Source organism: Phocoena phocoena, chromosome 7 (assembly GCF_963924675.1).
Source record: "Phocoena phocoena chromosome 7, mPhoPho1.1, whole genome shotgun sequence".
Taxonomy (NCBI): Eukaryota; Metazoa; Chordata; class Mammalia; order Artiodactyla; family Phocoenidae; genus Phocoena; species Phocoena phocoena.
The window spans coordinates 43,519,968-43,536,932 of record NC_089225.1 but is presented as its reverse complement, the minus strand read 5'-3'; the positions used below and the strand labels follow the sequence as shown (position 1 = coordinate 43,536,932).

General features: G+C 37.0%; 1 protein-coding gene and 1 pseudogene across 3 annotated transcripts in view; both read left to right on the top strand.

Moving 5' to 3' along the window:
* LOC136125921 (CD302 antigen) overlaps positions 1 to 16,965 on the top strand; it is a 123,927-nt gene that overhangs the window by 77,084 nt on the left and 29,878 nt on the right. Inside the window, exons 32-35 of one of the 3 annotated variants that reach the window (XM_065880917.1) lie at positions 3,614 to 3,763; positions 10,137 to 10,259; positions 11,454 to 11,621; positions 13,394 to 14,191. In XM_065880917.1, coding sequence (XP_065736989.1) covers positions 3,614 to 3,763; positions 10,137 to 10,259; positions 11,454 to 11,621; positions 13,394 to 13,572 — 620 coding nt within the window. In that variant the 3' untranslated portion in view covers positions 13,573 to 14,191. Of the gene's footprint in view, positions 1 to 3,613; positions 3,764 to 10,136; positions 10,260 to 11,453; positions 11,622 to 13,393; positions 14,192 to 16,965 lie in introns of those variants that run through there. The other 2 variants (XM_065880915.1, XM_065880916.1) reach the window with 2 other exon arrangements.
* On the top strand, positions 2,122 to 2,934 carry LOC136125881 (centrosomal protein of 57 kDa pseudogene; annotated as a pseudogene).

Here is a 16,965-nt window from a genome sequence, read left to right as displayed (position 1 = left end):
TGTATATTTACTGAAACATGACATTTATTTTATGCACATGATTAAATACTCAGAAACTTTTTGTAGATTTTAAATAAGGTTTATTCACAAGTCCTATCAAAATACTTTTGATACTTTGTGAAGAGAAACAAATATGATATGCCCATTCAGGGAATTTGTTCTCAAAGACTTTCAATCGTTCTGTCACTAGATGAGTTTTGCTCTAGAATTTGTGAATTTTAATTTCACTTAGCAATGTTTTTCAAAGGCTGAGATGCTCCTTTTAAAAAAGGGTTCCACAGCGTAGAAATTTGGGAAATACCTCTATGATTTACCATATTGATGGCTCTGAAAGTTTCTATAGTAAAGAGTTTCTATAGTAAAGAAATGTTTGTGTAACTAAACATTTTCCAAACATATAGGATCCTTAAAATCTAAGGAAAGAGCCCCTTCCATCAGGGGCTGGACCTGGGGTCATCCCTGGTGGGTGGAGTATGAATCATGATGAAGAGCACAGGAACCTACAGCACAAGCTGCAGAGGCACTCTGGGCAGGCCACGGGTTGGTGGCCATGTGGTTATCTGAAGCTTCTGGTTCTCTCAGTGCTTATCATATTTTCTGTTCTGAAGAATCCTCAAGAGAAGATTTAACATTTGGAATTTCAACGGATTTAAGCAGAAGAAAATGTGAACACCGTATCTAGATATACACGTGAATACAAGAAAAGGAGAATGATATAGAGAATGAGGAATAAAGACACAATCAAGAACTGACATCTTAGTTGTTAGGTATAGAAAATAAATTTAATCTTTTAGAAAAACAATTGAAATACATGAGAAATATGATAAAGTATGTAGAAATGGAGAGGACATCTGTGTTAGAGAAACAGACTTTATAGGATAAAGGAGAATGAAAACAGCTCAAACACAAATTCAGTGATGTACTGGGTTGAATGGTGTTCCCCAAAATGCATGTCCACCCAGAACCTCAGAATGTGACCTTATTTACAAATAGTCTTTACAGAGGTAGTTAGTTACAATGAGGTCATACTGGATTAGGATGGACCCTAAATCCAGTGACTGGTGTTCTTATGAGAGGAGAGACTCAGACACACAGGAAGAAGGCCATTTGATAACAGAGGCAGAGATTGCAGTGATGCAGCTACAAGCCAAGGATTGCCAGCAACCACGAGAAGCTAGGAGAGAGGCATGAAACAGATCCTTCCTCAGAGCCTCTAGAAAGAACCAACCCTGCTAACACCTTATTTTCAGACTTGTAGTCTCCAGAACTATGAGAGAATAAATTTCTGTCGTTTTAAGTCAACAAGTTTGTGCTAATTGATTATGGCAGCCCTGGGAAACGAATACAAGTGCAAACTTTTACTGGATCTTAAGACAATAACAAGTACTGCTGAGGATGTGGAGAAATTGGAACCCTTGTGCATTGCTGGTGGGAATGTGAAATGGTGTGTAGCCACTGTAGAAAATGGTATGATGACTCCTCAAAAAATTTAACATAGAATTACTGTATGATCCAGCAATCCCACATCTGGGTATGTACCCAAAAGCAGTGAAAACAGGGACTCGAACAGATACTTGTAAAACCATGTTCATAGCAGCACTATTCTCAATAGCCAAAAGGTAGAAGCAACTCAAGTGTCTATTGATAGATGAATGGATAAGCAAAATGTGCTGTGTACATCCTGTGGAATATTGTTCAGCCTTAAAAAGAAAGGAAATTCTGACACATAATGCGACATGGATGAACCTTGAAGACATTAACATTATGCTTAGTGAAATAAGCCAGTCACAGAAGGACAAATACTGTATGATTCCACTTATATGAGTGGAATGTTGCCACTCATATGTTGCCAAATTCACAGGGACATAAAGTAGAATGGTGGTTGCGGGGAGGAGGGAAGAATGAGGAGTTATTATTTAATGGGAACAACGTTTCAATTTTGCAAGATGAAAAAATTTTGGAGGTGGATGATGGTGATGTTTGCACAATAATGTGAATGTACTTAATGCCACTGAACGGTACAGTTAAAAATAGTTATAGTGGTAAATTTTATGTTGCATGTATTTTACCCCTTTCAAAAAAGTTGAATCTTCTTGAGAGGAATATAACAAACTTACCACAATGCAAGAGTTGGAAGCAAAACTTCATGAAGAACAGTAAGGAAAGAAAATGTATGCAGTCTAAAACAGCCCAGTTGCAGCCTGGACTAGAAACAAACAGACTTTGAAGATAAGGCATTTCCATATGTTCCCAGTGTAAGAAGAATTTTTTTAAAGCCAGCCCATTCATAAAAGTCCACTTGTCCTAGCCATGCATTGGTAGCCAATGTTCAACATGTTTTGCATCAAATGAAGCAACACACATTACTGCCTGTGCAATGAAGGAGTAGTCAGCTGTATATTTTTGGCAAAGAAACTATATTCACAATGTGGTAGAATCAAGAGCTTGCTAATACCGTCTTCCTCCTCCGGCAGCATTAATGAAGAATTGTCACAAGTCTTACACACTTTGCAGATGAATTTGCAGATGACCAAACGTCATCTGCAACTAGGAAACTTACCCAGGAGTATTCAATTGTCAAACTGAAGGAAGACTTAGAACTCAAACTAGTGGCATTAGTGGGAAGCATGGAGGCAGAAGCCAATCAAATAACTAGATTTCAAAAAAGAACAAGCCCAGGTGGAGAAACAGAGGATAGAGAAGCAGAAGGAGGAATGGAGAGCCATCCTGAAGTCTCTTGATGAAGAAGGAAAGGACAGCAGCCATTCTTCTGGAATCATAGGGATCATAAATAAAAAGAATTCTACCAAGCTGTGATAAGGAGAAAAAAGCAGAAGAGGCCTTCAGTGACTGAAGAATATGCAGACCATACATAATGCATACAGAACAATGGTTTGGGTTGAGATTACTGGCCATACGAGGTCAGATATTTGATTCAGATAATCTGTACCCCACCAACAGTATGCCAGCAATTTACTTTCCAGTTCTCATACTCTCTTCTGTTGGAATTAACAATGGTCTTAAGGGGAAGAGGCTTCATTACACAGGCTTCTTGTGTTACACAGCACAATTAAAAATTAAAGAGTTTAAATGGAAACAAGGGGAATTGTTAAGAGCTGCGAAGCTACACTTCTTTTGTTTGAGACAGATTTTGCTGTGCTGATCTGTTGTGCTTTGTAAACAAATTACCAAATTTCCACTTGTGGGTGTGATTTTTTTTTATGGCAAGATACAACTACGTTTTTATTATTACTATAAAAAGGAATCCAAAGAAATAAAGAATTTTAATTATTATTTCAAAGTAGTTACAGGTCTACCCAGGCTGTCTTTTCTTCTTCTCCTAGTCTGTCTTTTCAACTGTTTTTACTTTAGTCTAAATTCATCTTAGAGGGCTAAGTACTTTCCTTTGTATTCTCAGTTTTAAAAATGGTATCCCAAAAACTAACAAGAATGCAAGTGTGGGCTGTAGCTCTCTCTGATGTGTATTGAATTGAATGCTTCTTACCCACAGGAACCACAGTGTCAACCACTGTGTCAGTGACATTTAATGAGATTTTAAAAGTCGGTCATTTTTTTCTGTGCATTTTCACAGTTATGTCTAACATTTTTACAGCTAAAGAGGTGTCCTCTCATAAATACTCATCAAGATGTCCAGCAGTAAAAGGGAATGAGTCACAGTGGATTCAGTACAGGGACCACTGTTACACATCTGATCAGGCATTGCACAGTTTCTCAGAAGCCAGACGGTTTTGTTCAGAGCTTGGTAAGTTAAAATGTGTTGACTTTCTTTGACTCAGTAATTTAATCATTGGAATTTTTCTTAACAAAACCCTTTAAAACAAAGATTATATTTTTGAAAATATTTCTAAAGCACTCACTAATTATAATAGCATTATTACTCAATTGCCAAGTGGTGGGGAAATGGTTAAGTATTTTATGATATATGAGCTCAATGTAATATTGAAATAGCCATTAAAAATGATCAGTGTCAAAAAAAAAAAAAAGATCACTGTCAGACCTGGGGACACATACAGACTGAAGGTGAGGGGATGGAAAAAGATATTCCATGCAAATGGAAATCAAAAGAAAGCTGAAGTAGCAATTCTCATATCAGACAAAATAGACTTTAAAATAAAGACTGTTGCAAGAGACAAAGAAGGACACTACATAAGGATCAAGGGATTAATCCAAGAAGATATAACAATTATAAATATTTATGCAGCCAACATAGGAGCACATCAATATATAAGGCAAATGCTAACAGCCATAAAAGGGGAAATCGACAGTAACACAATAATAGTAGGGGACATTAACACCCCACTTTCACCAATGGACAGATCATCCAAAATGAAAATAAATAAGGAAACACAAGCTTTAAATGACACATTAAACAAGATGGACTTAATTCATATTTGTAGGACATTCCATCCAAAAACAATAGAATACACTTTCTTCTCAAGTGCTCATGGAACAATCTCCAGGTTAGAGCATACCTTGGGTCACAAATCAAGCCTTGGTAAATTTAAGAAAATTGCAATCATATCAAGTATCTTTTCTGACCACAGCGCTATGAGACTAGATATCAATTACAGGAAGAAGGCTGTAAAAAATACAAACACATGGAGGCTAAACAATATACTCCTAAATAAACAAGAGATCACTGAAGAAATCAAAGAGGAAATCAAAAAATACCTAGAAATAAATGACAATGAAAACATGACAACCCAAAACCTACAGGGTGAAGCAAAAGCATTTCTAAGAGGGAAGTTTATAGCAATACAGTCTTACCTCAAGAAGCAAGAATAATCTCAAATAAACAACCTAACCTTACACCTAAAGCAATTAGAGAAAGAAGAACAAAAAAACCCCAAAGTTAGCAGAAGGAAAGAAATCACAAAGATCAGATCAGAAATAAAAAGAAATGAAGGAAACAATAGCAAAGATTAATAAAACTAAAAGGTAGTTTTTTGAGAAGATAAACAAAATTGATAAAGCATTAGCCAGACCCATCAAGAAAAAAAGGGAGAAGACTCAAGTCAACAGAATTAGAACTGAAAAAGGAGAAGTAACAACTGACACTGCAGAAATACGAAGGATCATGAGAGATTACTACAAGCAACTACATGCCAATAAAATGTACAACCTGGAAGAAATGGACAAATTCCTGGAAAAGCACAAGCTTCCAAGACTGAACCAGGAAGAAATAGAAAATATAAACCTACCAATCACAAGCAATGAAATTGAGACTGTGATTAAAAATCTTCCAACAAACAAAAGCCCAGGACCAGACGGCTTTACAGGCGAATTCTGTCAAACATTTAGAGAAGAGCTAACACCTATCCTTCTCAAACTCTTCCAAAATATAGCAGAGGGAAGAACACTCCCAAACTCATTCTACGAGGCCACCATCACCCTGATACCAAAACCAGACAAAGATGACACAAAAAAAGAAAACTACAGGCCAATATCACTGATGAACATTGATGCAAAAATCCTCAACAAAATACTAGCAAACAGAATCCAACAGCACATTAAAAGGATCATACACCACGATCAAGTGGGGTTTATCCCAGGAATGCAAGGATTCTTCAGTATATGCAAATCAATCAATGTGATACATCATATTAACAAATTGAAGGAGAAAAACCGTATGATCATCTCAATAGATGCAGAAAAAGCTTTTGACAAAATTCACCCATTTATGATAAAGGCTCTCCAGAAAGTAGGCATAGAGGGAAGCTACCTTAACATATATGACATAAAGGCCATGTACGACAAACCCACAGCCAACATCATTTTCAGTGGTGAAAAACTGAAAACACTTCTTCTAAGATCAGGAACAAGACAAGGCTGCCCACTCTCACCACTGTTATTCAACATAGTTTTGGAAGTTTTAGCCATGGCAATCAGGGAAGAAAAAGAAATAAAAGGAATCCAAATCAGAAAAGAAGAAGTAAAGCTATCACTGTTTGCATATGACATGATACTATACATAGAGAATCCTAAAGATGCTACCAGAAAACTACTAGAGCGAATCAATGAATTTGGTAAAGTAGCAGGATACAAAATTAATGCACAGAAATCTCTTGCATTCCTATACACTAATGATGAAAAATCTGAAAGTGAAATTAAGGAAACACTCTCATTTACCATTGCAACAAAAAGAATAAAATACCTAGGAATAAACCTACCTAAGGAGACAAAAGACCTGTATGCAGAAAATTATAAGACACTGATGAAAGAAATTAAAGATGATACAAATAGATGGAGAGATATATCGTGTTCTTGGATTGGAAGAGTCAACATTGTGAAAATGACTATACTACCCAAAGCAATCTACAGATTCAGTGCAATCCCTATCAAACTACCACTGGCATTTTTCACAGAACTAGAACAAAAAATTCACAATTTGTATGGAAACACAAAAGACCCCAAATAGCCAAAGCAATCCTGAAAAAGAAAAATGGAGCTGGAGGAATCAGGCTCCCAGACTTCAGACTATACTACAAAGCTACAATAATCAAGACAGTATTGGTACTGGCACAGAAACAGAAATATAGATCAATGCAATAGGATAGAAAGCCCAGAGATAAACCCACGCACGTATGGTCACCTTATTTTTTTATAAAGGAAGCAAGAATATACAATGGAGAAAAGACAGCCTGTTCAATAAGTGGTGCTGGGAAAACTGGACAGCTACATGTAAAAGAATGAAATTAGAACACTCCCTAACACCATACACAAAAATAAACTCAAAATGGATTAAAGACCTAAATGTAAGACCTGACACTATAAAACTCTTAGAGGAAAACATAGGCAGAACACTCTATGACATAAATCACAGCAAGATCCTTTTTGACCCACCTCTGAGAGAAATGGAAATTAAAACAAAAATAAACAAATGGAGCCTAATGAAACTTCAAAGCTTTTGCACAGCAAAGGAAACCATAAACAAGACGAAAAGACAACCCTCAAAATGGGAGAAAATATTTGCAAACGAAGCAACTGACAAAGGATTAATCTCCAAAATATACAAGCAGCTCATGCAGCTCAATATCAAAAAAGCGAACAACCTAATCCAAAAATGGGCAGAAGACGTAAATAGACACTTCCCCAAAGAAGATAATCAGATTGCCAACAAACACATGAAAGGATGCTCAACATCACTAATCATTAGAGAAATACAAATCAAAACTACAATGAGGTATCACCTCACACTGGTCAAAAAGTCTACAAACAATGCTGGAGAGGGTGTGGAGTAAAGGGAACCCTGTTGCACTGTTGGTGGGAATGTATATTGATACAGCCACTATGGAGAACAATATGGAGTTTCCTTAAAAAACTAAAAATATTACTACCATATGACCCAGCAATCCCACTACTGGGCATATGCACTGAGAAAACCATAATTCAAAAAGAGTCATGTACCTCAGTGTTCATTGCAGCTCTATTTGCAATAGCCAGGACATGGAAGCAACCTAAGTCTCCATTGACAGATGAATGTATAAAGAAGATGTGGCATATATATACAATGGAATATTACTCAGCCATAAAAAGAAACGAAATTGATTTATTTGTAGTGAGGTGGATGGACCTAGAGTCTGTGAAACAGAGTGAAGTAAGTCAGAAAGAGAAAAGCAAATACCGTATGCTAACACACATATATGGAATCTAAAAAAAAAAATGGTCTGACGAACCTAGGGTCAGGACAGGAATAAAGACGCAGACGTCGAGAATGGACTTGAGGACACGGGGAAGGGGGAAGGGTAAGCTGAGATGAAGTGAGAGAGTAATATTGACATAAATACACTACCAAATGTAAAATAGATAGCTAGCGGGAAGCAGCTGCATAGCACAGGGAGATCAGCTTGGTGCTTTGTGACCTCCTAGAGGGGTCGGATAGGGAGGGTGGGTGGGAGACGCAAGAGGGAGGGTATATACGTATGCATATAGCTGATTCACTTTGTTATACAGCAGAAACTAACACAACATTGCAAAGCAATTATGCTCCAATAAAGATGTTAAAAAAAAAAAAATGATCAGGCTTCCCTGGTGGCACAGTGGTTGAGAGTCTGCCTGCCGATGCAGGGGACACAGGTTCGTGCCCCAGTCCGGGAAGATCCCACATGCTGTGGAGCGGCTGGGCCCATGAGCCATGGCCACTGAGCCTGCACGTCCAGAGCCTGTGCTCCTCAACAGGAGAGGCCACAACAGTGAGAGGCCCGCGTACTGCAAAAACAAACAAACATACAAACAAAACAAAACCAAAAAAATTGCTAAGTAAACTAATATGTGAAAATACTGACAAATGAAACCGTTTTAAATATAGCTAGATGTGCTTAAATGAAAGGATTAAGAAGCTGACTTTTTGTAAAGTTAGTTAAGCAGTAAATGCAAAATTGTAGATTTTTCATTACCAAGTCATTAATAAGTAAGCTTAGCCTGACCAGGGTAACAAAGTCTAAGAAGTATGGGTTGTTCATCCATTCTGCAAAAGGGATGGCCCACACCTCTGAACACTATAAGGGACAGGACTTTTTGTCTTCAGATTTAACTAAAATGAAAGAGCAGCAATGATTGGCTCCCTCCCATGAGAAACTTGGCGGGTAGTCAAACTGTGAAACGACTTCTAGGGGGACCACCTGGAGTATTTCGAGTACCTGCATCCTTGGGTCTCAATTTAGGCAGGCAGATGACATTTATCTTATTTATTTTACTAACTTGTGGAGACACTTTACTGATTTAAAAATCTCCTTGTTACTGCTTAACTACATGATGGAAACTTTTGTGTGGGAACTGTTGTGTGTTATACATGTTACACGTGATGGGAACTATTTTGAGCTCTATATACATGTTCTGAAAGTCAGAAGCCTCTTGCTCCTAAAGGAGAAAAAAAGGTTTACTGTCATTGTAGTGTAGGGTTTAAGCACTTAACCCTTGGAGACAGACAGGTCTGGGTTCAAATCCCAGCTTCCATACTAACTAAGCTGAATGATATTGTGGAAGCTACATAATTGTTTCTCTTTCTCCTCTGAACAATGAGAATGAAAATAGTACTCACTTCAGAGTTTGGGTAAAGGTTGGGTTGTTGTAGGAATGAATGAAATGGGATAATGTGTGCTAATTTATCACAGAGCTCTGCAAATGGAGAGCATTCGTAACTACTCTTATCATTAGAAAGATTGAGATTGACTTTCTATTTCTAAAGCTGTCTAGCTATGAAAGTCTGACAAACTTACTTAATCTTCTTGCCCCTCCATTTCTACAACTGTAAAATAGTGATAATACCTTTTCTACAGGATTACGTAGTATTAAACAAGGTAAAGTACCTGCACACTGGTGATCTGTAGAGGAGAAAAGCCTTTCCTTTGCCCTTCTTTAAGTACTTCACACCACAAAAGAAATGCTTTAGTTCAAGTATGGATAAGCTTGTTTGGGTTGAAGACTATTTGATTCCATTTAGGATGGATTTCCAAGTCTAGTTATTATTTTGTTTCTATCCCTTGCCTGATGCTGGTGATAGCACTGTTATCTCTGTGGGTTTAGGGCAACCTATCAAACTTCAAGAATACTCACCCATTCAGTGCCATACTATATTTAGGAACTTACAATGGATGACCAAGTACTCTTATGTATAAAATAATATTAAAAGGAAGGCCAATGCTCTCTGACATCCCAAACCTATTTGCTTTCATTTTCATTTTAACAGAAGCAAAGTTAAAGCTGAGTTATTATACAGAACTGGTTGTTGAGGAGAGAGTGTTGAAAGTCTATAGGGGAGCACAGACTTCTACCATTACATACCCCATTCTTATGACTTGCTGTTTATACAGAAAGGTCTCACTGGTTAGGTAGTTCCAAGATCCAAAAATATTACCGGGTAAACATTTTGAGGAAATGTAAAATTTTTATATGCAAAGTTTCAATCTAGAACATTACTAACTTTTTTAGAAGCTATTAATGTTATATTTTTAAAAATCTGAAATAAATATCAGATTTTAAGAATATTCCATGTCAAGTTTGAATATCTTTGTGATCTTGATCATGATAGTTTTTTTCAAATGGCTGGTTGAGAATAAACCACTTCCCTAGTTTGCATAAAGCTAATTGGTTTGGGATTTGTTTTCCTTCAACAGATCATTCTGCAACTATCGTTACCATAAAGGATGAAGATGAGAATAAATTTGTGAGCAGACTGATGAGGGAAAATAATAACATTACCATGAGAGTTTGGCTTGGATTATCTCAACTTTCTGCCGGTAAATGACATATCTGTATGTACAGTGTGCAAAGAGAGTTCTAACTTGTGCTAAATACCAAGTCAGCCTCACTAAAGAATGTCAAGTGGTGGCTAATTCGGATGCTTCTTGGTGATGAATAAACTAGATCTGCTGTTTTAGAGGCTCATAAACTCCTAATGAATAAACAGGTGACTTATTAGTAATGATGGAAACACTAATGAAATAGAAAATCAGGTTAAATCAACTGGAATTGTTTTAGAGGCTTAAGATACTTGGGTCAACAGAATTTGTTTTTCTCCTGTGGCAATATCTGTGTCCCTCGTGTCCCCCACCAGGAACCCTTAGATTTCCAGTGTCTATCACACAGTGTTTTTGTAGCTTTTAACTGTTATTCAGAAGTTCTCTTCCTGTTGTTCCCTTCCCTCTTGGAAGGTTTTTTACCATAGAGCTAAATTAAGTTTTTTGTTTGTTTGGTTGGTTTTTGGGGTTTTTTTTTTTCTGTACGCAGGCCTCTCACTGTTGTGGCCTCTCCCGTTGCGGAGCACAGGCTCCGGACGTGCAGGCTCAGGGGCCATGGCTCATGGGCCTAGCCGCTCCACGGCATGTGGGATCTTCCCGGACCGGGGCACAAACCCGTGTCCCCTGCATCGACAGGTGGACTCTCAACCACTGCACCACCAGGGAAGCCCTAAGTTAAGTCTTAATGGTGATTTTTTTTTCATACTAGCTTAGTAAAATTGCAGAAATTTGGTTCAAAAAGGTTTGTGGAAGAGTTTTTCAATAAGGCCTAATAGATAGAGGGTTTCAGTGCACTTGGAGTTGATAAAGAATGAAGAGTACAAATTTGATAGAAGAATAGGAAGTCTGCTTCACATTTTATGCAAATTTGAATTCTAAATAATTAAAATAAATGTGAATTCCAAAATATTAAGTATGTGTCAAAAAGTCAGTGAATTCAAAGTTGGCCATCTAAATGAATTATAAATTGTGTTTATACTATCACCACAAGGTGGTGCAACCTCAGCTGGAAAGCAAAAATGGAGTCATGGTGAGGAGGCCTTCTTGGACCCCGCTTTTTTCACTTTCAATAAATTTCATTTTAAAATGGTGGCACAGCACAGTTCTAAGGAAATAAATTATATGAGCCATGCACCTTTTAACCTTAGGAATTTAGTTGCAATAAACATAGTTATACTTAATTTCTTTCTTTAGATCAGTCCTGGAATTGGTTAGATGGATCAAAAGTGACATTTGTCAAATGGGCAAATAAATTTAAGAGTGGCAGTGGACAATGTAGCATTTTGTTAGCTTCAAATGAAACTTGGATAAAAGTTGACTGTTCACGTGGCTATGGAAGAGTTGTCTGCAGAGTTCCCTTGGGTAAGTATGTAACCTGTCCTTAAGGAACACTTTGCAAAATAGGTCAGGAAATAATTGTACAATTCAATTATGTGCAAAGTTTTGTACTTTGTCCTAAAGAACTTAGTCCTTAGAGTATATCCAAACAGTCTTAACTCACAGATTCTTTTCCTCAGAAAAATAGATAGATTACAAATGACAGTAAATGCAAAAGATGTCTAGGACTCCCAGAGGAAAGTGCTAAACTGTCCAAACTTTGTATATTCTTTCCTAAGAAAAATGGAAGCTGCCAGAGTGTTAGGGAGGTCATTTCTGTGAAAATGTTAAGATGTATTTTATTCCATAGTTCAAACATGTAAAAACTCAAAGGTCTAATTCTGCAGTGTGTTTCCTTTCTCCTCATTCCCATAAAACTCATAATTAAGAACAATGCAAAACTATTTCATTACTTAAAATGTCCTGAGTATCTATAGGAAATCATAATTTGAACTTCCATTTCATCATAACTGATACATAAAATAACCACAAAACTCTTAATAAGCTCTAAAATTTTCACATCAACATTTTTAAAGATTAGCATAAAATGTTCAGTTTGGTGTACAAATATTAAAAATAAAACCCTAATTCTAGGTGACCAGTATCTATATATTTATGTGTTGATTCAGCAAATATTTAGATGATCTGTTTTATGTGTGGAGCTATACCCATGTACAAGACAGATAAGATTCCTTTTCTCACAGAGCTTACAATCCTAATGGAGGAAGACATAATAAGTAACCAAGCAGGTCTATTTTTAAAAGAGAGGAAAATATCAAATAGTTATAAACTCTATATAATGGAGACTAGGAGGTTGACTACTCTAGATCAGGTTATCAGAGAAGACATCTTAGAGCAGGAGATATTGAAGCTGAGATCGGAAAGGCCTTGGGAACCAGGGTAGGAGTCATAGCAGGCAGAGGTGCCAGCTGGAGCAGAGAGCCTAAGACAGAACAACTTGCTGTGGCCTCAGGGAAGAGCTGCCAAGTAGACAGGTACCAGACACTTAGGGCTTTGGAATCCCGAGTCAAGAGTTCAGGTTCCATTCTGAGTGGAATGGAGAGTGACTAAAAGATTTGGGGGAAAAAAAAAAAGATTTGGGGGGGAGCAGGGTTAGAGTGGTATAAACCAAGAGTTCTGTTTTGGCATTTTGAACTATCCATGTGGAGATGAGCTATCCACATGGCATGTGCAGTGTGTGCCTTTGGACATATGAGAGAGAAGGGAGGTCAGCATAGAGATGATATTAAAGCCATGGGAAAAAATGAGTCCATCTCGACAGCATGTAGACAGGGGCCTGGGACAGTGTTTGAAATTGAATAGCAAGGAACTAAATGAGGTCATCCTGAAGGCTTAAATTCCTTTAAAGCAAATAATACTTTATTTGGCACTAGGTAAGTCAAACACAAACATTTACAACTTTTAGCAATTTGCTATCAAAGTAAGGTAATATACTGGGAATGATGGTCTCAGAGATGATGGGAAGGGAAGTGAGAATAATGATAGCACTTTAATTTCTTTGGAAGAAAATTGCTATAGCAATGAGGAGGATTTGAATGAAAAGAGTTAAATCGGAAAAGAAAACACTTAAGTATCTGATGATGAATTTGAATTGTGTTCATACTATGAAACAATCAGGTACTTATTGTATCTAATTTGTACAGTGTTCACATATGTGACATAGAGCCTAATGTATAAAATCAATAATAATCACTTTTATATTCTCTCCTCCACTGTCAAACCTTTCCCTGTTCTAGGCCCTGATTACAGAGGAATGGGTATCACATTTGCTGTGCTGAGTTTCTTAGCTCTCATCAGCGGATTGATCTGGTTCCTTTTCCAAAGGAACCGTTTGCACTGGGTGGGCTTCTCTTCAGTTCGGTATCAACAAGGAGCCAATGAAGATGAAATTATGCTTCCTTCTTTCCATGACTAAACTCTTCTAAAGGTTTGCTAATTTGCACTGATGGTTTAGGAAAAATGGGCCATTTAAAATTTTCCCAGTGTCAGTATTTACTCTGTTTCAACGTAGAAGTCTTAATACTTTTTCTTTTTTTGTTTAATTGCTATCCTGGTATCTACAATTACACAATTACCCACAAATGCCATGTTTATAACTACTTAATAGAATGAAAAGGAACCAAAGCTGGAACTAAAGTCCAAATTGTTCATAAGGTAATGTTTAATGTGCATTTTTCTCTGTAAGAATGTGGTTGGTAATAAGGATATGTATATTTTAATGGTATTTTAACACAACGTCTTAGGAAATCAAAACTGGCATATTACTAGGTCACAGATCTACCTTTTAAGAACATCCGAGCCAAATGCAAAATTAGTACCTCAAGGTAAAAACACAACTGTAAATAATGTCAACATTGTTTTAAAATAGTCATTTGTAGCATTTGGGGGAAATTATTGAGCAATGAAACATGTAAACAGCAAAATGGTGCCTCTTGGCAAGAGTTTCTTATACTATTCCAAAGATATTTCACACCAAAATTATTTAAATGCAAATGTTTTGTTCTGGTCATAGTTTTTTTTAAAAAAAGATTTAGCACTTAACATTTTTCTGAAATGTGTTTTTTTGTTTTATGTACAACATATAACTGTTTTCTTTTTAAAGGGAATCAGCTAAGGATAAGATTTTTTGAAAATTTCACAATTAATATACTTATATAGTATGGCAACTTCTGACTAAGAAATTTTTATTACTTTGTTGCCTTTTTACATAAGCTAAAGAGAAAAGAGGCCTGTGAAGGTAACTGTGTATCTCACATTTGTGAAAATGAGACTTTTACCATGAAACTCTAAACCTTGTGATTACTACTAAAATATTTAAAATTAGGAATGGTTTAGGAAACAGTCTGGTGGTTATCGTTCTGAATTTTACCACCTAGAATATATTCTTAATAATAGCTTCTACTGCATATGATGAATGTTTTATTCAGTGTTTAACTTATACTTGTACTTTAGAATATTTTTGTATAAAATCCACAGATTTATTTTAAAATTTACAGTGTTTATACTATGATGACATTGTAAATAAATTTCTAAGACAACGTTAGTATAGTCTAAAACTCTATAGTACAGTTGTCCTGAACTATTTTTTACTGAATCTGTTAAAGTAATTCTCTTACTCTATGATCTGTACAATTTTAGTTGTTAAGACTTTCTTCAAAGAACTAAACAAACTGGATGCAAAAAGTACAGGTATATGTAGTAGTGATGCCATAATAAAGTCATTTTATTTTTTAAGCAAAAGTGTTGTTGATCCTGGTTGGGGAAAAAATATCTCTAGATTGGGCTTTATTATGTTAGGCATATAGCATGACAAGAAATAAAGTGTCCAGCTATTGTAAAGCAAGGCATCCTTAAGACTTTGTGTGCATTTTTAAAAGAATAAACGTAATCCTCCCTACATCTCTGAATGTTTGATTTTAGGGTCTGTTTTTGATTCCTCTGACTCAGCATTTCTTTAAACTACTGGATCAGCAGGGATTCCACCTATGATCCACTTGCTTCTCATTCTGTGTGCTCCCTTCAGGAGATCCAGTACACCACCTCCCACCCCACGACATTCATCAACCACTTCTAAGTCAGTAGTTCAAATATCTAGTTTATGTTTCTAACTCCCACTGAACAATCTCCATGAAAGTCCTTCTCAACATGATCAGAACTGCCTGTATTGTGTTCCCTTCCTCATTTCCCCTGTTCCAAATGTCTCAGAAGAACTGAAGACAACTTTTTCCAATCTTCCTAACTAATCCAACACCCACATCTGGTCTGACAAAATTGATATTTCAAAACCAGGCACCTAAAAAAGCAGGTAAATACACCCAATGATCAGGTATAGGGGACAAACTTAGAAGTGCTACCAATGACTATCCTCTCACAGCATGTTCCCTTCCCTGATCCCAGGGCAAGATGTTTCATTATCTGGGAGATCTCCTCTGCGAATAGTGTTGGCAGCCCCCAGTCCTGACCCCTCTGCTGAGTTGAATCTAGGGAAAGCCAGAGATTCAGGTTCCTTTCTCTTAGGTTCATTTAATCCGAAAACCTCTTGGAGAAACAAAGACCTAATTGTTAGGTCTTTGCTCAACAACGTTTTATCTAAAAAGACAAATTTTAACTGTATATATCAAAGACCTTTTTTAAAATGAGACCTCATGATCTGTACAGAGTTAACTCTGATTTCCTGTATAGTGTAAATTCAGACATTTTCACAATATTACATCTCAACAAATTTAGTATACACCTATTTCTCTTTTTTCCCACGCTAACTTAATCACAAGCAGAAGTTGAGACTTTTTTTCTATTCTCCCAAACAGTTCTTCTTCTTATATTCTCCTTGAATTAATATGAAGACAATATACCCCTTGTTTCCCAAGCTAGAAACTCAGAAATCATCCTTAAATTCTCTCTTTCTCATCTCTCTAATCCAACAATTCTGTCAGTTTTTTCCCACACTTCTCATGAACTGGTTATCTCTATTGCCAGCTGTCTTAATTCAGACCTCTATCCTTTTTTGCTTCCTGGATTATCTGCACGAGGCTTTTCACTGGTCTTCCTCATCAGCCTTTCCTCTTCATCCCATTTTTCTCGTTCCTGGGCCTAGGGGACCTGAAATTCACAGAGGAGGACTCCTCCTCTATTTTGGTCTAAAGTTATCTAGGCCTAACTTATCTCACAACAAGGGAGCTCAGCAGTGCCCAGCCCAGTACCCTCCCCAGGGACCTTATGTGGGTTGATGTCAGTCCTGAGAAGTCCTAAGAGGGTATCTGGTTCCCTAGCCAAATACCCTCTTAATACAATGTAGGGTCAAGTCAATATTGCTCCAATTGCTAAACAACAAAGAGCCAAAGTCAGATAAAACTGGAATCCAGGAATCAGGAAAACATCGGTGATTTTAACCAATGGAAATGCAGGAGATCACCAGAATCCAGAGGGGAGTGAGCTGAAAAATGAAAGGGAAATTAGGAAATAGAGAACATGAAATCTTGAGAAGTATGTAGAGATGGGCCATAGCTAGAGAGAGAAGGAGGCTTGAAGAAGATTTTTTCCCAAAGGAGAGCGGAAAGAGATTCACAGGTTGAGAAGCTTAGAGGAAAGAAAACAAAACACATCAAAAACTAAAAACGATGGACGGAAGTTGATGATGCCAGGGAGAGATGGGGCGTCATTAATGGAAGAAAATCTTGGAGCAGATGGGATGAGAGGTACAGTTCTAAACCCACATAAAGAGGAACTAGGATTGGATGGCATGGGAGGAAACATGCATTCCTCTCTGAGGACAAAAGAGAAAGACCTGTGTGAAAGGGAAGGGGAGAGC